The sequence below is a fragment of the Mirounga angustirostris genome, unplaced genomic scaffold (genome assembly GCF_029215605.1).
Source record: "Mirounga angustirostris isolate CCGP_5_RB_7025 unplaced genomic scaffold, mMirAng1.0.hap1 SCAF_12, whole genome shotgun sequence".
Taxonomy (NCBI): domain Eukaryota; kingdom Metazoa; phylum Chordata; class Mammalia; order Carnivora; family Phocidae; genus Mirounga; species Mirounga angustirostris.
Window position 1 is genome coordinate 32,954,530 of NW_026991720.1, and position 27,408 is coordinate 32,981,937.

The 27,408-nt window shown below is 40.0% G+C and overlaps 1 protein-coding gene across 3 annotated transcripts in view; it reads right to left on the reverse strand.

The window, feature by feature from the left end:
- Positions 1-18,498, reverse strand: part of MET (MET proto-oncogene, receptor tyrosine kinase) — a 116,611-nt gene extending 98,113 nt beyond the window's left edge. For 2 of the 3 annotated variants that reach the window (XM_064575027.1, XM_045864367.3), the window contains exons 1-2: positions 18,039-18,498; positions 14,677-14,746 (exon numbers count right to left, since the gene is read on the reverse strand). In XM_064575027.1, coding sequence (XP_064431097.1) covers positions 14,677-14,716 — 40 coding nt within the window. In that variant the 5' untranslated portion in view covers positions 14,717-14,746; positions 18,039-18,498. The remainder of the gene's footprint in view (positions 1-14,676; positions 14,747-18,038) is intronic. The other variant, XM_045864368.3, reaches the window with a different exon arrangement.
- Between the last annotated feature and the right edge of the window lie 8,910 nt (positions 18,499-27,408).

Here is a 27,408-nt window from a genome sequence, read left to right on the forward strand (position 1 = left end):
GGAAAGAAGAACAAATGGACATTTGTTTTAACATTGTACATATTGTAAAAAGTCCTGTTGAGAAAATACATTGAACTGTCAGAGTCCTGGATGATTGGACAGGCTTTTGTCCCATTAATAAGTTGTAGGTCGGACAAGAATGTTTCATTGCCCTTGAATATGTGAACACTGAAATTTCACTGTTAAGAAAGTGCTAAGATGCTTGAAATCCTATAAAAGTAGTTAAAAATAATTTTCAGCCTAATGGATAAGTGTAATTTTACAGTCCAGATTGTGCAGAAGTGCTACCAGGTTTTCTTCAATTAATCCAGGAACAGTGAATAACATGAAACTACAAATCATGTATGAGAAACATCATCCTAAGTATGTAAGTTAAAATAAAATAAGCTTAGCAACTTTTTTCCAGTCATATTCAAACACAGGGTTGGAATAGGATAAACCTGACTGAACAGTCAGAATGTGAAGCATTGAAGGGAGACAAGTTAGAGAGGAAGCTGGTACATTACTCATTAATGAATCAGACATTTCCCTCCCTTAGTGTTTGAAAAATGTCCTCAGCACAAGGCATGGTAAATTCCAAATTGGGGGGAGCTGTGCTCAGAATTGGGACTATATAACTGATCAATCTCTCTGGTGTTATGTAAAGCAGAAATCAAATACTTGTGTGAAATGGTGGTGGTGAGTGGACCCCATTTCTGTCCTGGTAGCTGTCATGTAAAGACAAACCAGTATCCATGGAAAGAGAGAGAAGGGTAGAGACACAGGGGTGCTAAAGGCCAGGCCCTAACCCCCAAATAGGAGTTAAATCCATGTGAGGTGGGCATTACCCTATAACTCTATTCTCACTTAGTTCTTAGGGTAGGTTTGAGAACCTCCTTGGCAATCAGAGTTAGCAAGTAGATTCTCTGCCAGGGGAATGAACTAGGGAGTTTCTCAAGGTAAATTTTGTCAGTATGTAACATTTTCTTTTTCAGGAAAAGTAGAAAAAACTTCTAGAAATCATAAAAAAACTGTGAATGGAAGGAATAGCCAAACCTAGTCATATTTTACATAGATGTGGATCCCTTGGGTAAACATAATGCAATTCTAACAGTTGGGAGAAAAAAATAAAAACATATCACTATATTGAGATCAATATATAATCAGAGAATAAAAGAACCAAACAAAACTTTCTATAAAAAATATTTTCAAAGGGACAGAGAATGCCAAGAAAAAGCTATCCTTGTTAAAAAAAAAAACAGAACAGTACAGGGGCACCTGGGTGGCTCAGTTGGTTAAGCGTCTGCTTTCAGCTCAGGTTATGATCTCAGGGTCCTGGGATCCGCTCAGTGGGGAGCCTGCTTTTCCCTCTCTCTCTGCCCCTCCCTCCTCTTGTGCTCACTCAGTCTCTCTCTCTCAAATAAATCAATAAAATCTTAAAAAAATAGAACAGTACAGGAAAATAAGTACATATACAAAATCCAATTTCTAAAACTCAGTAAACACTTTGGATCCTTGAAAAATCAATAAACCAAAAGGTTAGGACAACTTAAAGACAACTGTGCTCAGGACTGCATTTATATAACTGATCAATTCAAGGAAAAATAATCCAAGGCAGTTGTGTGTGTGTATGTAGGGGGTATGTGTGTTTGAGGGAGAGAGAAACAGAAAGAGAACAGACAGGGCAAGACATTAAAAAAACCAAAAACTTTTCAACCATATCGGTGTTGCTTACTGACTGGCAGTCCCAGCCTCCCGCCCCACTGTGCTACGAAGTGCTATAAAGACAGGTGCACATTGCTGAAGGAACAGAGAAAGAAGAATAGCTAATTGTGGCAGAGAAAGGCAGGGCCAAGGAGTATGCTAGCGTGGAGGTATTACTTGGGCCAGGTTTTGCAGGTTAAGTTGGAGTTGCTTAGGCATAGTAAAAGCAGGGGACAGACAGGACACACAGCTAGGCACCTCAGGGAGAATGTGCAGGCTGTTTAGGAAGCTGTAACTGGCGTAGAGACTATGTGGGTTGGGCTGGGTATGGATGAAAATGGAAGATTAGGCTGGGGCCACATCATAGAAAGCCTTATACATCCTGTTGAGGGATCTATAGTTTATCTGCAGTGAAGTCACTGGGAGGTTTTAAGCAGGAGATGGAAACGAGCATAGTACTTTTAACTATGTATTAGAAAATTTTGGTCACAGTGTGGTGAATGGACTGAAGTGGAAAGAAGCTAGAGGCCAGAAGACATGACAGAAGGTCACTGCATCTGTCCAGGCAATAGAAGATGAAGATTAATAAGAGTGAAGACTCCCCGATCTATATCTTCATCTTTATTTCCAGAGAGTCCAGAAATCCATCTCTCAAGCATCAGTTTTGTATGTCCAACAGCTATGTAAGACTAAATCTGACAAATATTAATTGAGGTCTTAATATATGGGAGGTGCTTGGGAGTGAGGGTACATCAGTAAACAAAATGAACACTCCTGCTCTTGTGGAACTTACTTTCTAGCAGTTAGATCCAGACAACAAATTATACAGGTGGTGTGTTACATGTTGATGAGTGTTACTGGCAAAAAAAGAGAGAGAGAGAGAGAAAGAAAGTAGGGTTAGAGGATCAGGAGCACATAGAAGGAAGGTGGTGGGAGAGGTCTGTAGCTTTGAAAAATTGGGAAGCCGGCTTTTAGGGAAAGAGTTGAAGGAGGAGAGGACTTAGCCATTTGAGACATGAAAGATTTCTTTTTTTCTTGCAGAGGCAAGAGGGACCTAACTGAAAGCATGCCTGGTGTGTCTGAGGCACAGCAAAGGCCAATAAGCCTGGACCCTGGTCCAGGAGATGAGATAAGATCAGAGAAGACAAAGAATCAGTCCATATAGGGCCTTGTAGGTCACTGTCAGACTTGGGCTTTTACTGGAGTGAAATGAGGAGCCGTTGGAGGGTGTTGAGCATGGGAGTGAATATATTTGAATGGAATCACCTTGACTGTGTGTGGAAGAAGACTGGTGGTGGCAGGGGAATGGGATAGGGTAAAAATGGAGAAGTGAGATCGGTTAGGAGGCTGCTGCAGTAGTCCAGGTGAGTGATGGCGGTGGTTTGGGCTAGAAAAGATAGTGTGCTAAGAGGTAGTTGAATTCTGGTTATATTTGAGACAGAGCTATGAGGATTTGCTAATGGATTTGGAGATGAGGTATGTGAGAAAAAAGCAGTCATGAATACTCCAAATATTTTGGCTTTTGTAACAGAGAAAATGATTTTGCCAGTTACTGACATAGAGAAGCTGGTAGGTAGAGCAAGTTTGGCAGGAATGTGTGATGATCAGGGCAGGTAGTTCTGTTCATGTTTGAGATACTTTTTAGGCATCCAATTGGAGATGTTGAGTATGCAGTTATCCAACTGAGTTCTTGATTTAAGGAGAAAGGTCTGCACTAGAAATTTAAATTGGGAAGTTGTCTGCACATTGATGGTATGAAAAGCTATGAAATAGGATGAGACCACCAAGGAAAGGAGAATGCAGAGGAGGCCTGTGTGCCAGGGCACACCAAAGCTGGGAAGAAGAAGGCAAATGAGACAGTCAGATGTCCTTCTGACACCTCATTTACTCCCATGAAAACTTGTTCTACCACTCCATATCCTATCTCAATGCCTAATATTTCTCACTTTTCCAGGGCATCATTCTTGACTCCTACCTATAGGTATTTTAAATATGTCCATCTGCTTCCATTCCCACTGCCACCCATAGTTGAGGGCAGTGTCACTTCTTGCCTGGATTAGGACAACAGCTTCCTACCTGGTATTCCGACTCCATTCTTGCTCCTGATCATCCATTCCCCAGTGTACTGAAGATATCTTTCTAAAATGACAATGTGATTATGTCACTTTGCTCTTTAAAAATAGTTCAACTCCTTAGCACAGCTTAAAAGCCATGCATGATTTGGCCTCTGCCTAACTCTCCAGCCTTGCCTCTTGCCATCGCCCCCCTAGAAATCTAGGCTCTAGCTACCCTGCCCTTCTTCAGGTTGCTGAAGCAAGCCATGTGCTCTCCTGTTCTGGGTCTCAGCACACATGGGTCCCTTTATGGAATACTCTTGTTCTCATCTTCACCTGGTTAACTTATTCTCTCCTCAAGTCTTATAGGTGACACTTCTTTCAAGAAACCTTCTCTGATACCTCTCTCACCCTCTAGGAATGGATTAGAAACTGTTCCACATGCTCACATATCAGACCTGCCTTCTCTTTAATTAGACTTTATTATGTTGTGTTGTAATTTACTTATCTGTACCTCCCACTAGACTGAAAGATTCATTTTTAGCCCTTAGCATAGTGCCATTACATAGCACTTGGCAAGGATTTGTTGAAGAATGGGTAATGAAATGAATTAATAAAGAATGACCCTGAACAAAGACTCTGGCAGTACAGATATGATAGGGAAAAAAGACTAGCTTAGAAAGATATTAAAGAGAAAAAAATTATGTGACAATGATCCAACATGGATTTTGATCATAGGGGAAGACTAAGAAGTCAGGTATGTCTAAAAAATGTCTACCTTGGGTGTCATAAACAAAGGTAAGGTAAACAGGTAGAGAAAAGTTTTGGGGCAAAAAAAAATTAGTTCAGTTAATAACTCTGAGGCATCTGTTGGTCATTCAAGTGGAAGTGTCCATAAGGTAGTTAACAACATGGGCATGGTGCTCTAGAGCAGAGGGAGTTAGAGCAGTTGTAAACCACTGGCCCATCAGCGTAGTTGAAGTCATGGAGGTAAGTGAGATCACCTATGTGCATGTTCAGTATGTAGAAAGAAGGAATTTAAACTTTAGTTGTAAAGTTCAAATCTAAACTTTAAATGTAAAAAGGAAAGTCTGGTATTTCAGAAGCAAGAAATTTCAAAAAGGAGCAATATGTATGGTGTCAAATCTCACAGAGGGGTCAAGTGGGATAAAAACAAAATTGTCCATTGGATTTGGCAATGAGGAGGTTGCTGGTTATTAGAGTGAAGGCATCTTCTTGGTAGTTGGGAACAGACTGCTTGAGCGTAATGAATTAAAGAATGAATGAGAGTAGAGACAATGAGTAGGAAATTATTTTCAAGAATTCTAAATTTTTTTAAAGGGTAAGGCAGAAGCAGGAGTGAATACTTAAGGCAATTGTATCAGAATATCTGCATATGGGCTTTTTTGCTTGAAGCAGATTGAGTAAGGACTGAATGAAAAAAGTGAGGGAGATTTTAAAAGATGGGAGGGATTGGTGGGGAGGGAAAAATGGAGCAAGGTGCTCCAAGATGTCGGGGAAGAATGGAATCAAGACCATAGGTTGAAGAGACTATTTTACCATTTGAGACAAAAAGGAGGGAGGTAAAAACAGGTGACATGGAAACTATCTGGGCTTCTGTTTATTCTCTAAACTATAAAGGGAGATATTATATGGAGAATAAAGGAAGTCAAAGAGATTTCAATAGCTTAAGAAAATGGTGAAAGTTGGAATCATTGTGGGAATGAGGAAAATGAGAAATGACCAGAACAAAAGTTTGCTTGAGGTGATACTCATCCTAATACACAATGCTGATTCCAATGGAGTGTCCAAGCAGTCAGCAAGGTAGATTTGGGAATTAAATGGTTCCATAATCATGACCTTGGTAGTGAATTCCTTGTAATGTTTATATAACTCATCAGATCTATGGGCCTTTATTAAAGGGCAATGCCAACATTTGATTATTTTTATTTCAAAACAAATTTTATTGAAATCTGCAAGGAATAATTTCAGGGAAAAGAAAAACATACTGAAATAGTTACTCTGCTCTCTTTTCAATAAAACCAACCATCTGAAGATGTTAAAGAAACGAATCAGATATAATGATCATCTAACTCTGAAAATTAAAACCCACTTAGGAATTGTGAGGGAGGCCTGATCCTAAATACCAGTCTAGTTATTCATTCAGAATCTTTAATAACATTTGGAAAGTAATTAATCAACTTATGACATAGACTCAAGGGCTGTCACCTTTCATTGCTGTTAATGAAACTGTCTGGGGTTTTATTTGCACTCTTCTGGTGATTTAAAGAACAATCTTTTTTGTAAGTTCTTTGAAGAGCAGAAGTATGTTTAAAATCATTGATTTCTGATGTATAGATTTCAATAAACAATCCAAGTATGTGTTAGTAAAACTGAAATAAAATTTAGAAGTATCTTAATTTTGACATGACAGAAAGTGAATTTCTGAAAAATCTAAAATGTGTATTCATTTCTGTTAGTAACACACTTTTTTTCGGTCAACAAACTTTACTTTGGCTGCTTCTTTATATAATTCAATAGAACTTAAAATATATATTGTACTATTTTATACTTAATAAAAAAACCCAGCTAGGGTATTAATATTTTAAGCCCAAGGTTTGTGCAGGCCCTAAATGATTCTATTTGCTTGCTGTCTTTATCTTAACTAGACAGTGGTCAGACCATGAGCAAACCTTGGACAGTGTAGCAGGAGCTGAAGGGATTCTGCCTGAATGTGAGGCCAGAGTCAGGTAACAGCTGCCCATCTAAGACTCTCAGAGGAACAAAAAGACAGAAAGTGAAGACAGAGGCTGATATAAGCTTTCCTCAAGTTTAGACCACTGTCTGAGTTTGTGTTTAGAACATAAATGTAATTACTACACATACTCCAGCATGAACTCTGTATAATCAAAGCCCAAAGAAATAATCTCAAGAAAATACCTGAAAGAGCATGCATATATATATATATATATATATATATATATATATATATATATATAGCCACAGCAGATGGTATTCCAATGGAGAATAGTTATGGATATAGTTTTCAGGGCTGTAACTTTTGATCCCAACAGTAATTGATGCATTATAATGAGCTGATGTACTAGAAATTTCTAGTTAAGAACATGGTGTAAAAAATTTGTAGGGGCGCCTGGGTGGCTCAGATGGTTAAGCATCTGCCTTTGGCTCAGGTCATGATCCCCAGGTCCTGGGATTGAGCCTCATGTTGAGCCCCACGTCAGGCCCCCAGCTCAGTGGGGAGTCTGCTCCTCCCTCTCCTCTGCCTCTCCCCCTGCTTGTACTCTCTCTCTCTCAAATGAATAAATAAAATCTTTTTAAAAAATTTGTAAGTTTTCTTGGTTTTTCTTTTCTTTTTTTTTTTTTAAAGATTTTATTTATTCATTTGAGAGAGAATGAGATAGAGAGAGCATGAAAGAGGGGAGGGTCAGAGGGAGAAGCAGACTCCCTGCCGAGCAGGGAGCCCGATGCGGGACTCGATCCCGGGACTCCAGGATCATGACCTGAGCCGAAAGCAGTCGCTTAACCAACTGAGCCACCCAGGCGCCCCTTGGTTTTTCTTTTAATACTATGAATTCTTCTAAGAATATAGAATTTCATTTGTAGTGTTTGCGAGTAGGTAATAGAATGCTTAGAGTATGCCTTGAACACTCAGAATAAAAGTTCCCTCTGCTTCCTGCTACATAATGCTGCTATTCTTACTGGTATCTGAGGGTAGAATAGACTAAGAGGCCTGATCTAGGACTGGGCAGATGATAGCCTTGCTTCTCCCAGAATCAAACCATGTGACAAAGTAAGTTCAGACTTTGTTTACCTATCACATGCTCCACCATTTTCCAGTGTCCCTTGATTCCCCGCTCAGTTTTGACCAGTCTTTTTCCTATTTGGAAGGCAGCAGCCTGATTCCTAATTGTGATACTCTCTTCACTACTTGCAATGCACCCAAGCCCATGACCCTTCCGCATATCCACCCACTTCTCCCCTCCTGTAACCTCACTGATCTAACACCCCATTAAAACTTCTAAGTCTTCTCCTTCGTTATCTATTTTCTCTATTTGTGGCATGAGAGCTATCACAAAAACCTTCTTAAATTGAACTACAGATTTTCAAATGTATAAATACAAAGGCATTTGGCTGCTTATTTATCAAATTATGAGAACTTTTAATTAGAGCCTTAAAAATCATCTAAATTTGAATATGCACATATTGATATATGATTATTACTGACGGTTTGATCAACTATCGACAAAGAAATTAAGCATGTCAAAACTATATAAATAAGTTATTTCTTATACAGTGCTATCATAATTAAATTTCAAAACAAGTTTAATGATGGTAAATGTATTTAGTAGACCCTCAGGCTCACCTCAAAGAACCTCTATTTAAAGACCATAATAACACGATTTTCCTTTTTCTCCCCATCAAGATAAAAGAAATCACCAAATTCGGTCACCCTAACGTCATATAGAAACACCACCTTTTTGATCAGGAAAGGTTTTCTGAGGACAAAATGTGGGGAGTAGTTAGAAATACACAACAAGGGGCGCCTGGGTGGGTCAGTCGTTAAGCGTCTGCCTTCGGCTCAGGTCATGATCCTAGGGTCCTGGGATCAAGCCCCATATCGGGCTCCCTGCTCGGCGGGAAGCCTGCTTCTCCCTCTGCCCCCCCCCCCCCCGCTTGTGTTCCCTCTCTCACTGTCTCTCTCTCTCCCTCTCTGTCAAAATAAATAAGTAAAATCTTTAAAAAAAAAAAAAGGACAACTTAAAAAAAATAAAAGAAATACACAATAAGGTATCAAGAAAGATCTCAATGCCCATGTTTCATTACAATGCCTTCTTCTAAATTCTTTCTTTTAGAGAGAAGGAGTTGCTGTCTCCATAGACGTCAGTACTTTAATCATGTGCATTTCAATGGAACCTAAAGCTACATATTTGTGCTGAGTCCATATGGGAAGTCTAGTCACCAGAAAATACACACTCATAAACAGGAAGTCTAACTACAGTAAGAAGGTGTTTTTCTCCACACAATAGAGTTCAAAGATGTGTCACCTATGTAATTTGGAGCAAAACCCAATGCCCCCATTATTGTTGAGTATCCCTCTCTTTCCTCCTACATTATGGCAACTTATGATTATAGCATTATGTTTTCTAAGCCTGTTTGAACTTGCTTGTAGATACAAACGACCTGCCCTTTTCTGTGCATAGCTTTCAATCAGTAAGCATGTCAAGGTGGGAGGAAGAATGGCAGGAACAGTAAGGGGGAAAAAAATCAATTTTCAGAAGGCATATGGTAACAACTGAATATTTAATCTAATTAGCCTAGAAATGCCTCCCTATTTTCAGCACTCTTTGCAAGGCAGTTCTTTCATGGTACAGAATGAATTTCAATAAATGTCATATATTTAGTTTGATGGCTTATTTTTAAAATTTGTCGAACCAGGTCACTGACTTAGAATATATTCATTCTGAGACATGACAGATGGATACTGCTATTGAATAGAAAGACTGACATTAGCTGGAAGGTTCTGGGCAGAAGAAAAAGTCATTTAACATTCAACAAAACATTTACTGAGTACCTACTGTGTGTTAGGATAAAATGATAAATATTTGGACTTTATCTTTTTTTTATAATAGAAAAAGGAATGGTGCCAAAATAATTTCCTTGGGGTTAGTAAGGATTACAACTAAATACTACTTGGTCTTTAAAAGTACTTACATTTTTCACATTGCACCAGAAAACTGCATTAGCACTCATTCAGATAGTCATTCTGTTATGGTTGTGAGATTTTAGACCTAATTCAGATTTTTGAAGATGCTGTTTACTGACCCTTAGCAAAAACCAACTTCCTATTCTGGAACAAAAAGGCCTTACATGGCTTCAAAGATTTCTTCGACATCAAAGAGCTTAGAGAGACATACAGTTTATGGGTAATGATTCAGGATTTAGTGAATCAAAAACACATGGATTAAATTTCCTTTAAAAGACCCCTAGGTTTAAATTTTAAGAGCTAAAATGTTGGTCTAAACACACATTGGTCTCAAGAAAAGCCAAAACTTATTTTTAAAGATAGTTTGAATTGTCTTGTAGACCCAAAACTTGGCTGGATTTTCCCTTCTCACATGATTAGACTTCAAAGGAGACAACCTGCCTTCTGTTAAACAAATTTACCCCACTTCTTTCTTTGCCTTGTGAAGACTACATTACAGCGGACCCTTCAACAACATGGTTGGAACGGCATGGATCCACCTATATACAGTACAGTACTGTAAGTGCATTTTCTCTTCCTTATGATTTTCTTAACATTTTTTCACTTTACTGTAAGAATACAGTCTATAATACATGTAACATAATATGCGTTAACTGCCTGTTTGTTATTGGTAAGATTTCCAGTCAACAGTAGGCTACTAGTAGTTAAGTTTTGGGGGAGTCAAAAGTTATATGCAGATTTTTGACTGGGCAGGGGGTCAGTGCCCCTAGACCCCATGTTGTTCAAGGGTCAACTGTATTTCAAAGGTCTCCAGCTTTGAATGTTCTTCTTGATATTTTCAATAAAATATTAAAATTCAAAATATCCCATGATCTTATGGAACAATGGCAGTACTTTTCAGTTCCTTCAAGTCAATTCTTTTTTCTTACATACAACTTCAAAACTGGACTGAGATTTTAGATCCAACTATCGGGGAACATGGGATCACTTCAAAACAGGAAAAAGCCACTGATATTAATATGTGCACTGTTTCATGGTATATTATCATATTTGCATTTAAAATAGCAGGAAGAAATACAGTACATAATCTTCTGTTCTAACACAATGGCCTTCCAGAAGGCCATTAGCCTGGGCATTTCACTGAGTTTTTAGGATTAAAGGAAACAAGTTAGTGCACAACCTGTGAGCTTTCATTCCTTTGGAAAAATAGTTTGCCATACTGATCTGATGGCTTCTAAAGGGCACTTGAAACCAATGCTGTACACGTTCTGAATTTCAATGGTACAGAAATAACAACTAGTGAAGTTCAGGCAGATCTAAAACAAACTAAAAACAAAACAAAACAAAAGCACCAGTATTCCAAAGAGGGAGTTTATCCTGAATGAGAACTTGGAAATGAAATCTATGCATAAAGTTACGATGAATTGAGGTTTCAGAAAGTGATTGTTTCACGTTAAGAATGAAAAAAGTAGGGCGCCTGGGTGGCTCAGTTGGTTAAGCGACTGCCTTCGGCTCAGGTCATGATCCTGGAGTCCCGGGATCAAGTCCCGCATCGGGCTCCCTGCTCAGCGGGGAATCTGCTTCTCCCTCTGACCTTCCCCCCTCTCATGGTCTCTCTCTCTCATTCTCTCTCTCAAATAAATAAATAAAATCTAAAAAAAAAAAAAAGAAAAAGTAGATTACCCTTTAGTTCACAAATATACATAGCTGATAGAAAGTATATTGGTTGATGAATTTAGAAAAACAAGTATGTCCCAATGGGTGATGAATTACATAATATCTTTTTTTTTTTTTTTAATTGCTAAGCTTATTTTCTAGAGGGAGGAAAAATCTGAGAACTCTAGAAGATAAAATACATGGCAGAAGTGGCTCTGGGACTCTTTGGCCATGCATGCTGCTGAATTTAACAACACCTGAAGGTGACACAGGGGACCAATTGGCAGGTATAGTCATGGCTAAGGATTGCAAACAGGACCACCAGAAGCCAAATCTGGCACACAGATTTTTGTCTCTCCATCCTGCACAGTTTTAAAGATGCTGAGTCAACATTTTAAAGCAGAGAGGTTTCTAGCTTCTGAAAATTTGATAGACACTACCACAGGGGCCCATGCCACATACTGTGCTTCATGGCAACTCTGGTGATGCCAAATGCTGGCTGCCTCCCGTTAGGTGGGCCTTTTTCTTTTTAAATTTTATTTTATTATGTTATGTTAGTCACCATACATCATTAGTTTTTGATGTAGCGATCCACGATTCATTGTTTTCGTGTAACACCCAGTGCTCCATGCAGTACGTGCCCTCCTTAATACCCATCACCGGGCTAACCCATCCCCCCACCTCCCTCCCCTCCAAAACCCTCAGTTTGTTTCTTGGAGTCCATATTCTCTCATGGTTTGTCTCCCCCTCTGATTTTCCCACCTTCATATTTCCCTTCCTTCTCCTAATGTCCTCCGTGCTATTCCTTATGTTCCACAAATAAGTGAAACCATATGATAATTGACTTTCTCTGCTTGACTTATTTCACTTAGCATAATCTCCTCCAGTCCCATCCATGTTGATGTAAAAGTTGGGTATTCATCCTTTCTGATGGCTGAGTAATATTACATTGTATATATGGACCACATCTTTATCCATTCATCTGTTGAAGGGCATCTCGGCTCTTTCCACAGTTTGGCTATTGCAGACATTGCTGCTATGAACATTTGGGTGTATATGGCCCTTCTCTTCACTACATCTGTGTCTTTGGGGTAAATACCCAGTAGCGCAATTGCTGGGTAGCTCTATTTTTAATTTTTTGAGGCACCTCCACACTGTTTTCCAAAGTGGCTATACCAACTTGCATTCCCACCAACAGTGTAAGAGGGTTCAGGTGGGGCTTTTTCTAAGCAGGCTATTGGTCCTTAGTGAGATGGTTGGTTTCATTCATTTAGGTTACCTGCTGCAAATCTTTTTTTTCCGCTTTTTTTTTTTTCTTAATAATCTCTGTGGTCCATGCAGGGCTCAAACTCACAACCCTGAGATTGAGTCGCATGTTCTACTGACTGAGCCAGCCAGGCGCCCCCTCTTGGGCTTCCCCCCCCGCCCCCCCCCCGTTTGCAAATCTTGATACAGGACATAGGCAGGGCATAAAGGGGCAGAAGAAAAGAGGAAGAAAATCCAACAGAGTGGTTTGACATTGGAAAGGGAAAAGAAAGGAGAGAGAGAAGAAATAAAGAAGTGCACAGCAAACACAGGCTGCATATATAGACAGCAACTGTCTTCTTTGCTGTCTCCAGATTCTTACTATGGAAGGAATCGGAGACAAAGGCTATGGGTATTACTCTCAACAGAGTAATTCTCTAGTACCAAACACATATGATGCTCAACATACAGTTCTTAGCTATTTTTGGTGAGGCAAATGTGGGCCAGGCTCACAGTGTAGAAAATAAGAAGGAAAACTGAATGGAGCAATAACCTTGATCAAGGATGGCATGCGGACATGGGACCAGGTGAATGCAGGAAAATACCATGGTTTTGCTTCTTCTATATACCATAAACCAAGGGATGTGGGTCACTCCTTCATTGTCACCTTTGAGACTGCAGTAAACTATGGCAGGCACTGTCTAGGAACTTCCCATAAAAAATCAGGGACTCCAAGTAGAGCTGTGCAGGCTGTGCACTGCACAATTCCAGAGACAACAAAATAAGAATGGCTCTCCTGAGGGTGCGAAGTAGAAGTCCTGCTCCAGATATCCACACAGCTCATTCTCTTATGTCCTTCAGGTTCTAGTTCAAAGGCCACTTTAAAAGTGAAGCCTTCTCTGACTCTACTACTGAATTTTTCAATTACCACTCCACCCTCTCTTATCCTTGAAGGTCCTCACTTTGCTTCCTTGCAGCTCTTACCACCACTCACAAACACACCTTTTTATTTATGTATTTTATTTATTGTTTGCCCTCCTCAATATAGAACAGAGCATCATAATGTTGGAGATCTTAGTCTGTTTTATTCTCTACTGCTTTGCCAGAGTCTAGAATTATGGCTGGTAGGTGCTCAATAAATTTAGCTGAATGACTCCTGAATGACTAAATCCTCAGTCATATTCTTAAGAGTATAGGAACCTGGCTTTCTCTAGAACTTGTGATTCTCTGAGCACATTTCATAACTGCCCTGATCATATTCATAAAAATACTTTGTTGTATTAGAAGAAATGTATTTTCTTTTTTTAAAAAAGATCTTTATTCATTTTATTTGAGAGAGAGAGGGAGAGTGCATGTGAGCACAAGTTGGGGGAGGAGCAGAGGGAAAGGGAGAAGCAGACTCCCCGTTGAGCAGGGAGCCTGACGTGGGGCTTGATCCCAGGACTCCAGGATCATGACCTGAACCGAAGGTAGATGCTTAACTGACTGAGCCACCCAGGTGCCCCAGAAGAAATATATATATATATTTTTAAAGATTTTATTTATTCATTTGAGACACAGAGGTACAGAGAGAGCGCAAGTGAGCATGAGCTGGGGGAGAGACAGAGGGAGAGGGAGAAGCAGGCTCCCTGCTGAGCCAGTAGCCCGATGTGGAGCTCGATCCAAGGACCCTGGGATCATGACTCGAGCCGAAGGCAGACGCTCAACCATCTGAGCCACCCAGGCACCCCAGAAGAAATACATTTTCAAATTCTATGGATCATTATTTAATTTATATGACCCATAGGCTTTTTTTTTTTTTTTTAAGATTTTATTTATTTTTAAGTAATCTCTATACCCAATGTGGGGTTGGAACTTACAAACCCAAGATCAAAAGTCACATGCTCTACCGATGAACCCTGCCAAGAGCCTCTATATGGCCCATGAATTCTATGGGCCCTGTAGCTACACAACTTATTACAGAAATTAAAAACAATATGCATAACCTGCATAAATGTACTTGGGCAAATTTACACAATCATAGAAGAAATATGTATACCTGGATATGCAATTAGTTAGCTTTTTTTTTCCACTGAGCTCACACCTCCTGCTACAAATGCCACACATGTGATTTTTCTCTCAATTACATTTTACAGCTTATAAAAACACTTTCTTCATTTTGTCTCTTGAAAAACAAAGGATCTGTAGTAAGATTTTACTGGATATTTTTATTGAAACAAATCCCAAGGGGAATATACTGAACTGTTAAACACAGCTGAAGAGATATCTGAGAATGGGTTTTCTGATAGTAGGATAGATTACAAAATTACTCACAGCTCTTAATCTGATAACAGGAGCAGAATGCCTCACACATTTGAATGAAGGCTTTTTCTGGTATGCTTTACTACAAAAAGAGAAAGAACAAAAAAGAGAACTGGAGAAACAGAAGGTGAGAAAAACTCTAGAGACTAGAAATGTTACAATCATCATTATCACTAACCTATGGATCCCAAACTATGCTTCAGCAGAAAATGCTTCAAATAGTTAACCTTTATTGATGGCTGGGCAGAGGTGCTGTCCAGATAGCATGGAGGCTAGGCTCAAACACAGTTCCTTACCTATAGGCAGGAAAGGTTATAATATTGATATCAGCCTTGTCTATTTTGTAAGGTTGTTGTAGTATCAGAAAGAGGACATGCTCAGAAACAGCTTGAAAATTTTAACAGGTCTTTAAGTTCCAATCTTTAGATTTAAAAAAAAATTTCTATTATTTAAATGGGATGATTTCTAATGTTGTCCTTTTCATGTTATGTCCCCTTAATAATTATGGATCTTGGTTCTATTTTATATGTGTTATTTATCTGAATATCTAGATTGTAAACCCTTCAAGGGCAGAGATTTCATTTCTCCCTTTTTAAAAAATATTTCTCTAGTACCAAACACATATGATGCTCAACATACAGTTCTTAGCTATTTTTGGTGAGGCAAATGTGAGCCTGGCAGCAACTCAGTGCCAGTTAAGAAAAGAGAATCAAAGTGATCCTGAATTGACATTAGTATATTTATCATTCATTACTAAGAGGTTACTATTTCTTTTGCATTGGGCAAAGACCATGATAAAACTGCCCTGAGGGATCTATGTCAAAGACACCAGTTTCAACATACTGGTTGTTGTTGTCATCACCTTAAGACAAATTTTTAAAATGTTGAGATTACAGTGGGACATGTCAAAAAAAAAAAAGAAAATGTATTTCTTCTGGGGCACCTGGGTGGCTCAGTCAGTTAAGCATCTACCTGGTAAAGGAGGTTAATTTCCTGGTACCTGAGTTTCTTCATATTTTCTTCCCTTAAAGCAGCACAGTTAGGAAATTTGGGATCCCATTAACAAGCACAGCAGCCCGAGGAAAATATTAGGGATGATGGGGAAAAGAAAGCATAGCTGGCTCTAGTGAGCCTAATGACAGTGAAGAAGAAACCATGAAATTAGAGTGGAAAAATGGGGGCACAGAAGGGTTTGGAAGCAACTCTGACCCAACAAAGGGGAAGGGATGAAGAGGAAGGGGCAGAAAGGTGGGAAGTGCTCTGAATGTGTACGTGTAAGGAGTCCTTTACTTTTCATGGGTGTGTCACCATAGGCACTGGTGTAGTTACCTAGAGAAAGTTGTGTGTCTTGAAAGGAATAGCCCTTTTGAGTTATCCACTTTATTCTGAGATGACCACATTTGAGAAAATGTTTATTTGAGGCTATTATATAGATTTGTAAAAGGAAAATTAGACTGTTATTTTGAATTATTATTTTTTTAACCAACAACTAAGAAAATTGACTTGAAATGTATTTCTTAGTTTAACTCACCTTAAGACAAATTTTTAAAATGTTGAGATTACAGTGGGACATATGCTTGTACAGTCTTAAGGAATTTATAAGATAAGTGTATTTCTCCTGCTTAGAAAAGTGTCATTTTCTTTTTATTGTAGTTTTAAAAGTCACGAAAATATTATCAGCTTTCATATTGACCTGCTGTGGTTAATCTTGTGTATCTTTATCATTCAGATAAACCTCACCCATTAATTCTGAAGGCATGGAGTGCACATCTAATGTTAACCCTTACTGTGATGTATTAAGAACAAAGCAATCTTTGAAAACGTAGTACTCAGCAGATCATCTTCTATATGCTATAAAGTCCATCATGTTAAAATCAAAATATATTTAGGTTAATAATTATAGGCTTATGCACAGTCAAGTTTGAAACCTTAACAGATTCTCTAAAACAACAGCATATTTTATAGGCACTCACACACATTTTTGGTACTACAAAAATTTCTTAGGGGTAATGTGTTACTGGTATTATTCAGCTGTTCAAAAAGAATGAACATTGACTACATCACAGACTTGCAGTGTATGATTGGAACCACAGCACCTCACTTCTGTTCTATTATGGAAGTTTACATGTGAAAACAAAGCCCAATAAGCTTAGAAATAGAAAGGAAAGCTATGTACATAGTAAATAATCTAAGCACCACTTAACAGTTTACATAAAAACACAATTTATGTCCCAGTAGCACAGAGAAACACGATGTACAACATTTTCAGATCATCTTCATGCAGAAAAAATGCATTAGTCAGCTATAATAGTTTAGCTATAAAGGAAAATGTTTTTCTGGATCAATTTGCATGGCAATGTCCATGTGTCTGGCTGATGAAAACGACAGAAAAAACCACCCAAACGTGAACAGTGTTCTTAAAATTCAGGAGAGGGTCCATATAGTCTATATTCTCTCTAATGTCAGTTTTTACAACCTCTCATATTCATTGACCATCTTAACTTGGCGATTATAGTATCCTGATTATTTTGCCTAAGAGAGCTGACAATATTTCATTCTGCCCCAGAGCTCCTCTGAACGTAAAACTGTGATAAGGTAAAATATACTGGGCAACTATTCATGCATGAGCCACTGGAAATCTCTCCAAAGGCCAAATTAGTAAATGGCTCTTTTAAAACATAAAAGATGTGAAATGGCAAACCATACTTTAGAGTAAATCCTGTATTGGCAATAGTCGGTGAAAATACTTTCATTGGTGCTTAAATTATTGGGTCAATACTAGTACTAGCTAGACTGCCCGACCTCTGGTTATAATCTAGTTCACCTAATAAGATAGATGTCCTCCACGCAGCCCCAGCAAAGAGATAAGGTAAGATTGAAAATGATGGATCACAAGCCCTGTGTATTTGCCAGAAATGTAGAATTCAGACCTTCACAAAAACACCTGCCCCTTGGAAAGATCCTCACGTATTATAGATAAAGCAGGGCTGGGAACAAGGAAACCCACTCGGCTCGAATCTTGCCCGCCGCATCACCCTGGGACAGGGTGACCCAATCCCTTTTCTAAGGGCTGAGTCAGATCACAGTCTTGAAACTTGCCCGGCCATAACAGTCATACATCACCCCTTACTCCAACGCCCCTCTCTCTCCTGAGTCATACAGGTGGCCGTCAGAAGCAAACCCCTACAACGAAAAGCCCCACTGCAGTTTACACCTCTCCCCGGCCACATCCCTTCGGTTTCTGAAGCCCTTAACTCGCCCACCCTCCCTGGTCTTGCCCTCTGGAACAGCTCTCAGGTCTCTCAGGGGAACAAAGAGCAGAACGCTGGGGCCGAAGGGTGGGGTGCGGGGTCCGAGGCGAGCTGTAGCTTTACCTTGCGGTGTCCGAGAACCGCGGAGAAGTCAGTCGCGCAGAGACCACCCGCGTGCTCCGCGCCTCGCCGCCGCAAGTCAGCTGTCGCCCCGCATCTGGCTTGCGCCCTCCGCTGGGTTCAGCATCTGGTCACAAAGCGCTAGGCGAGCTCCGGGCGGCGAAAGCGTCCGGGTCACCTGCGGCGGGGCCGAGCCGAGGGCCGGGTCCGTCAGCCGGCCGCGCTCCCTCCGCCCCTTCTCGCCCGCGCGCTACCCGGCGGGTGACTCAGCCGGGCATCGGCGCGCGCGGCCCGTGGCCGCCCCGGGCGCGTCCAGGCGGGAAGCACGGCCGGGCGACCCGACCGAGGCGCTCGCCCGCCTGCCCGCCCCAGCACGTGTCCGTCTGTCTCGCGCGGGGTCGTCAGCCTCGCCCGCCGGTCCTAGGACCGCTGAGGTGGGGACTGGCACCACCCAAAGGGGGAAATCGGCCCCCGCCCTTCCTGCCGCCCGCGCGCCGCGCCAGTCCCCGCGGGGGTCGCGTTTCCTCCCGCCCCTCCCTGCCCCTCCCCTGCCCCGGCCAAGGTGAAACTTTCTAGGTGGAGAAGTTTTCTCGTCCTGTCTGCGCGCTCTCAGCTCGCCCAGCCCGGGCAGTTTGAAGTGAGCACAGCTGGGGATAAGCGAGTCCGAGTCTCCCCCTCCTGGCGCTCGCGCGGCGAGCGTCAGGAGACGCGCAGAACGCCAGGGGCGCCCACTCCGCGCCCACTCCGCGCACCCCCGCGCACGCCCGCGCGCTGCCGGCGGGAAAAGCGCGACGTCCAGTTCCCAGTCTCTCCCACGGCTCCGTTAGCCGCTGGGCACCGAGCGGGCTAGAGAGTTGGACACCACAGAGACAAGGAATTCATTGTCAGAGACGGAGGTAGGAGTGGATGGAGAATTGTCCCAACGATTTCATTATGCAACGATTATCCCCTACTATAAGATTTCTGGAAGGAAGAACAACACAGGAGGTTAGCCCTGAGGAAACTTCAGCTTCTTTCACCTTTTTTTTTTTTTTTTTGATAGCAGGAAACAGGCTGATTAAATAACTAGGCAAACAGCAATGAACAAGCAAAACCGAACAAAAGTTTAATTCTTGAATGTTGAAATCCTATGATTAAAAATAAAAGGTTGTGGGAGCCTAGTGAATTGTATTGGGATTGTGTTAGGATAACTTCTTTATACTTCGCATGTCTATCAAAATTGACATTAACTTTCGAGAGAAAATAAACCCTCAAAGGTAACAGAATGTAAGGAACAGCGTTGCCTGTTAGGTCTTAGCATTCTCCTTTCTGACTTGCATAAGGGCTTGTCAGACAATGGTACCTGTTATTGAGTCATGGGACAAAACAACATTTACTGTGCAGGTTCAGGATTATTTACTACAGAATGAAAAATAGAAAAGTATAATAAGAACAGTTGTCCTTTTCCTGAGAGCTTACTATGTGTCAGGCACTTTCTCAGGGACTACACAGAGCAATTTCAATCCTCAAGAGGGATTACCTCATGATTCCCCAATTTTATGGGAAAGGAACTTTCCTATTACATAATACTAGAGCTCTGCATTGAACTATTTTGCAGATGAGGAACCTGAGTGCCTAAGAGTTCCTAAGAGCATCACACAGCTGGTTGGTGAAAGAGGTGAGGTTAGAACCCAGCTCTCAAATCCCAGTCAGGTGTTCTTCATACCATGCCAAAAGGCCGAAGCCTAGCAAGGCTAAATAAACAACGCAGCCCTACTGAAAGTTTCCTGATATCACATGGCATAATTTAACAAAGGCTATGGTTATTGGTTATCTAACCATATTGGTTACATGGTTATTAAATGCTGATTTATAGGTTGAACCGCACTGGTCCTATTTATGGACAGAGCAGTTATAGATTTGGGGTTCAGTACCAACTTCCAATTAAAGGTGAATAAACTAATGAATTCACACACACACTCACATTCACACATACAATTAACCATAGTTGTCCAGAGGAATGACTAGAGTGCTGTTCCTGTTTCCTGGTTTCCATAGCAATATGTTAACTGGATATTTAGATTGCATTATATAGTTGCCTTAACAGGTTTTCTGAGTTTGTGTGCCATGATAAAAACATAAAAGAAAAAAACTTACAATTAAAGTAGTAGAAAGACCCAGTAAGCCAGTACGACTGGAAAGTAGATTATAAATCCAAATAATGTATTATGTATTTTCAGCACTGAAGTTTCTAGTTTCTAGTTTCTGACAAATTTCAATCCAATTTTGAAACTGTATTAAAAATTGTCATTTTGATTTATTAACCATGAGTAAAGAGATAACATTTTATAAAAATAACATAACTAGGAATAGCATAATAAAAGTGTCTGAGTGTGTGAATATCAAATAATGAGTTTTTACATACTATAAAGATAGGTTTGATCAGGGAAAGGGTGAGACATCATTTCACATATTTGGAAATGGATAGAGGCAGACACTTTAAAAAGGCAATAGGAGTTCTACAGTTTAGTTTTGGTTTTGTGGCCAACTTTAATTGTTACTGTTTAACTTTCCTTGGGTCATGGCATGGTTGACACACTGTATGATGAAGTTCTTTTGGTATTTTCCTAACCAAACCAAACTTCTGTGGCCCACACTGTTGGCTGGCTAAGCCAGCACCTGTTGTCAACCAAATATTCCTTTGCCTGCCTCTACTCTTGGGGCTAGAGAAGAGAAATACTTGCTTTCCCAGACTCCTTTGCAGCCAACATGGCCCTGTGATGTCATTCTGGCAACAAAGTTAAGCTAAAGTCTGTTGGGGACTTCTGGGAAAGAGTTTAGTTTCCTGATTAAAGAGATCTAAGCTGGTACCACACCTTCCTACTTCCTGCTTTCTTGATTTCATATATAATGCCCAGCAGAGAGCTAGCCATCTTGTGACCATGAGGAGAGAAGTTGGATCTGACGTTGCTGAGCCACAGCACCAACGCCAGTAGACCTCTGCTTCCAGATGTCTTATTTTGTGGAAAAATACTTGTTCCAGACACTGTTAGCCAGGATTTCTGTTACCTGCAGCCCAAAGCATTCAAAACTGATATACCCCTCAAATGGGGAGCAAGACATCTCCAAGACTGAGTTTAGAATAGTGGTTAAGAGTGTGTTTTTAGGGGGTGCCTGGCTGGCTCAGTTGATAGAGCATGTGACTCTTGATCTCGGAGTCATGAGTTCGAGTGGAGCCTACTTAAATAATAGGAAAGAAAGAAAAAAAAGTGTGGATTTTAGAACCAGACAGCTGTGATTTCAATCCTGGGTCTGCTGCTTGCTAGCTGTGTAACTATGGGCTGGTGGCTTAAGCTGTGCCTTATCTGCAAAATGAGGATAATAATAGGGTTACTGTGAGGATGAAATGAGGAGCTATAAGTAAAGTACATGGAACAGTGTCTGGTGAAATATAAGTGCTCAAAAGGCATGAGCTATTCTTACCACATATTTGTGGATAACACAGTACTAAGCTGTAAGCAGAACCCCATCCCTTAACCCTGAGATAGGCCTAATGGTAACCATGGTCAAGACAGAGGAAGGGGGTGGTGTCCTGCTCTAAATATGTCACATCCTTTCTGCTCTCCCTTTAAAATGTTAAAATTTGGATCTTAAAAGGTACTTTTTAAGTTTATTCACTGGTATTATATTTGAAACAAAAATGAAAGCGATCTTCGTAGAACAGGGGCTTCACGCTGGCAAACAGTGGAGGGCAGGAATCACAAACATACAAAAGGCCCAGAGAATATTTTGTAATAATTTGAATTGTGGTAGACAGAACATATGTTCTGCAGTTTGCCATCATCTTACCATCTTCTCTTGTAATGCATCCAGCCTACCTCTGATCTTGATGTCACTTTCTCCTGTAGGCATTAGGATTTGTGACTCCTGTTTTAGAGTATTAATTCTTGGATTCACTCTCTCTGCTCTCCCTCCTTCCCCAGCCCCATTGCCCCTATTATTGTGCCTATGGAAAATGTCTCCACAAAAGGACAAAAAATTCAGGTGACAGTTCTTCAACTCATTTTTGTGGGCAAATACAATTTGGGGATGTAGGACTCCTCTTACCTTTTTAGAGATACCTCTAAATATTCATTCCAATAGAATGTATAATAGAATTTTGAATATTCTGAAAACTCACATGGAAAACCACAACAGAACAAAACAAAAATAAAAACATGATTTTTTCTTCTTAACATCTTCAGTAACAATCTTCTGTAAAATTAATAATAGGGAACACACTTTGGGAAACCTTGCCTTAAAGAAAGGAAAGCCAGATATGAAGAGTTAGAACAGGGCACTTTCAATATTAACTGCTTTTGTGTTAATTTGGTCATTTGTTTGTGGCTGGGCTCTCTAAAAATAAAACATGCGATGTTATCTAAGAATATGACTAAGCATATTCAATATTGAGGACAAGTACATGACTGCTAGGCTCTTGAAGCTATAAGTAGCATGATTTTACTCAGAAGCCTATGAAACTGGACGCAGAAAAACTAAAAAAAATTGCCATCTCCAACAGGGTGCTGCAGTTTCATTAGTGATTTGGCTCATTTTCACATCCAGCTTATTGCCCCTCTCTCCTAAAATCAGGCCAAGGCATAATGTATTTAGCTCTCCTTTGTTAAATATCTACCATGTATCATCATCAGTCATCTGTTTGAGTTCTACTTATGTTCTCATAACAAAACTCCAGGATAGGAATCATCCTTCTCAGATTACATCCAGGGAAATGAGGCTCAGAGAGATCAAGTAACTCATCCAGGGTCATACCACGACCTAAGTCTATCTCTTTGCAGAACTCTTGCCCTTCCCATTGCAACTATTATAAATTGTTCCTGGTCCTCTGGTGAATGATGTAGTCATTTAACATGGAACAGCAAAACTTAAAGCTTCTTCTTATTTTCCTTTCTTCTCTGTATGCAAAATCAGCTGCAACTTAAGGCATAGCCACCCCTCTGTTTGCTTGACCCTTAAGGACTGAATATTGCCATGCAGAAGAAAGGTGCTGGTACCACCTATGGTGTCCATCTATAAAGTGCTGCACAGGCTGGGTGAGGCAAGGATCCCAAGCAGTCAGGGTGGCCTAGGGTCTGGGCTGTAGGTACAGGACTGAGACCTCCTGAGTGTGAAAAGGAACTGTAATGCTCTTTCCCCAATGTCTCTGTTTTCACAACTCTTCAGCCTTCCTTTGGGGACATCAGGAATGTGAGAGAGAAAGGGAAGCAGCAGATGATAGAGAGTCAGGAGTTTTAAAAGGTATTTTGGAGAGTCATTGTCTTCTCTGAAGATGAAAAGTAAAGGCAAAGACTTTTAGAAAGTCCCAGAAGGCTCTGAAAATTCTTTCTGCTATCAATACTTTCCTCCTTGAAGTTGTGTTAATTTTTCTTTCCTTTTTCCCTTTTCTTTTACCTTATGGTAAATTGGTGGGGGAAAAAAGGCATTTTGGTAAAGAAAATGGGGAAAATCTTTCATTTTTATATAGCATAGTATAGCATTATTTCTTAACTAGCTTATCCATTTCCTCTCAATTTAAACCGTTTGGCACTAATAAAAATGGATTAGCCCTGCTTGGGAAATAATGCACTAAAAAAATAAACACTTTTCCTTCATTGATCAGCATTTCTTTATGGATAGCCCTTTAAAAATGCATATGTGAGTATATGTGTTTGTGCAATTACTACAATTCTAGATTTTACCACTAGATGATTGCTTTGGCACTTAACCCCTGTGCATCAGTTTCTTCAGCTATAAAAACAGTCCAAAGTCTAATGAAATGATTTAAAAAATTAAGTTTTAAACAAAATTTTACTGGAACTAGTCCATTTGAAGCAAATATACCAAACAATTTACTAGTTGTATTGTACACGAAGGGACATTAAATTAAAAAGAAAGTACTCCAGTGTGTGGTTCTTGGTTATTAACTATTGTCTTGTTGTATTATATCCAAATATGATAAAATTCTTTTTTCTATTTCAATGATTTATTGATTTAATAATCAACTTAAGGATGGTATGTTTGGTGAGTCCAAAAGTAGATTAGGCACTTTAGAAATGGCTACAAAATTTACGGTTTAAGAGGGAATATATAGGTCTTAGCGGCATTGAAAAATGGTAGAATGAATGGTTTGATTAGAATCACTGTAATTATTACAGGTAACTAATGTATTCTGAGGTATAACACAGATGGTTCCAACACTTTTGTGTTGGCCAGATTTCAACGTTTTGTCTAACAACTTCAGTGTTTAAACATAATTACTATTGATACATGTACACAGAAGAAATGGCAGTAACTCTGGATTAACCTTGGTTTGCCAATGAACAGTTTAAAAAACTAAGATGGCTGACAAATTGTGACCAGTCAAGGGACATGTTCAGAAAGTCAGTGGTGATGCAAAATGCTCTGGACTTGCAGTTTGTTGACCTACTATAAACATTCCTGCCTTTACTTACTCTGAAAAAATCCAACCAAACTGTCCCCAAGAGGCAACTGCAAACTAACCTCTGACAGAACTGTCAGAGCCAATAAAATCATCTGCACACTTTATGCTTATGTTGAAGGAACTCTCAAGGAGTGTGGAACCTGAATTAGAAAAGACATCTTTTTAGAGCTTTCCCTGAAGTGACTGGGCCATCTGTTTTGGCCCAGGCTCCCCATGTTAGAGCTGTTATCAAGTACTGCTGGCTCTCCCATTGCTACTGTTAACAAATGGATTTGTCACCCCAAAGTTAAGAAAAACCAGATGTTTCCTTTGTTGTTCTATGTTCCTATGGCAGGTCAAGACCATGTTTAAACAGCACCAGTGAAACTGAGATTTAGAAATTGAGATCTTATTAATCTGGTCAATGAGGTCATATGATTTAGGGCCGTTTCAAGATTTAGACTGAATTTCAATATTTGGCCATCTACATTTATTGAATTACCTCCAGATTAATCAGTTCTTTATAAATATAAACCTATATCTTATGGGAATTATAATTTGTATGGAAGCAGTTATAAATATGGAATAAAATATTTAAACATGTCAGGTCTTGTAATCCATCAATTAATTTCTTAACCAAATGTTTATTGAGCCCCTACCTTGTGCCAGGGAAGTGTTAGTGTCTGAGGCTACAAAGATGAATGAGAGTTAGTCTTTACCATTGAGGAATTCATAGTCCAGCATGAAAAACTAGCATGTAAATCAGCAAAACCAGTACAATGAGGCAAGTTCTGAACACTGTTAGGAGAGGGTCACGGACGAACTTTGGGGATCAGGAGGAGGTGAGAAAACATAGAAGACACCACAAGGGAGGCCACATTTGAGCTGTATCTGAAAGGATGAGCAGGAGTTTGCAGGACAACTGTATTTATAAGGGGATTGAGGTGAGGAAATGAATTCTTAGCAGAGAGAGCAAGCACAGAAGCATGAAATAATTTTATATTCAGTGTTCTATAAGTAGTTCAGAACAGTTGGGGGCCCAGTGTATTTGGGGGTAGGGCAGGAAATTGAAGCTAACAAAGTAGATGAGGATCAGAATATGAGGGATCCTGTATACTACACTGAGAAAGAAAATCTGTATGATAGGTGATAAGGAGTCACTAAAGCATTTTAAGTAAAATTTTAGAATTTTACATTTTAAAAAGATCACTCTGGTTTAACAGAGGGTTTGGAGCAACATTGGATTAGAGGCAGGATGGCACAAGGGAAGGCTATTTCTTTAATGCTGGCAAGCAATGTCATAAGGCAGGGACCGCCCAGATGCAGAACAGGGAGGAAAGTTTGATAGATGTCTAGGGTATGGAACATATAGGACCACTTAGGGGTGATAGAAATTGAGTGATACTCAGAAAGGTTGCTTTTTGTTTTATTTGGTTTCGGTTGTTTAATGGAAGTCTGACACACAATGATACATTCATCCTGGATTTACTGAATTTGAGGTGGAGTTTTTACGTATGCCCACACAATGAGTTGTGGGAGGTCTGGTAGTTAAGTCAAAATACCAGTATGCCAGATTATTATCTACTTGGTCATGTTGAAAACTACGTTTTTCAGATTCTCCTTCTCCATGTAATTTCAGATTGGAGTTGGACCATGGGAAAGCTGTGTGTGTTCTGGGAGGCAGAAGAGAAGCAGCCGTTATTATATTCTGAAGGTTATCATATTGGATGCAGGGGTGCTGCTGGGGGCGTTTGTTTGCTCTTCCCTCCTTCTTGATGCTGGCCTTACCAAAGGTGACTCCAGGTTTCCATCAGACACTTTGCTGACAACTCACAGAGGTGGTAGCCATGAAGAGCCAACAACCTTCCATAGACTTCGTGGTCCCACATGCTGGCTTCCAGAGCTCCCTACAAGTTCTGACTCATTTGGAACTTTCCCCTTGCCTTCAACAACATTTTTTGGATCTTTATCTTCCCACCATTGTGTAAGTACTAAGTCATATCATAAATTTCTTCTTCTATATCACTCCTGGTGGTTCTGCTTCTCTGATTGAATTTTTTAAAGCTATAACTAAAGTGTATTTTCAGACAGAGTGCCTTAAAAACCCTACATTTTATGCTCAAAACTTTTATCACTTGAAATTGTTTTCATTTTGAGAGTCTTTCCCCTCCTTGCCCCGATTTCCTGATAGTGATTACTGGTGCAGAATGATGATCTTGATGTGTCTAAATGAGAGAAATTGCCAGGATAGCTAAGAGGAATTTCAAGAAAATTCAATATATGGTTTTTATGCTGTTGAAAGAAATCATCCTTATTACTTGTATGTGAACATTTTAATAAAATCTAGTGTTCTAGAACTATTTGAGCGAGAGAGATCCATGCATAAAAGATCTCAAGTGCCTTGGAAAGAAGACCAGGGCAGCTTGTGGCAGGATTAAAAGGTTTTCCACCCGCTGACAGGTGGAGCCATTCTTGGGGTGAAGTGTGTGGGATGTAGGCTCTTGTTGAAAGAGTTTCCTGATGCTATTGCCTCAGTGAGGAACCTGTCATGAACAAAGCGAGTGGGAGGTACTGTCCAGAACTCCAGAATAAGCATTTGGGTTGCTCTTCTCCTCTTCTGTCCTGGAAAAAAGGTGGAGTTTAACTCCAAGGATGGTAATGAAGAGATACTGACTTTGTTGTCAGCATTGGGAAATGAGACTTGACCTAGAAAGGTGTATGCTCTGGGGAATACTTTCTTGTTTTTGTTCTTCTTTTTGTCTTTCTTCTAAAGCCAGCAAAGGAGAACATGGGTGTCTCTTACTCCAAGAAAAGGATGGTTTTTAAAAGGGCAGTTTTGGCAGCCTGGCCAGCAAAGGCAATGGTATTGGCATTGCTTATTCCTTCAGTGAGAATATCGTTCTTTCTTATAGTTGCATGGCAAAATTTGACTCA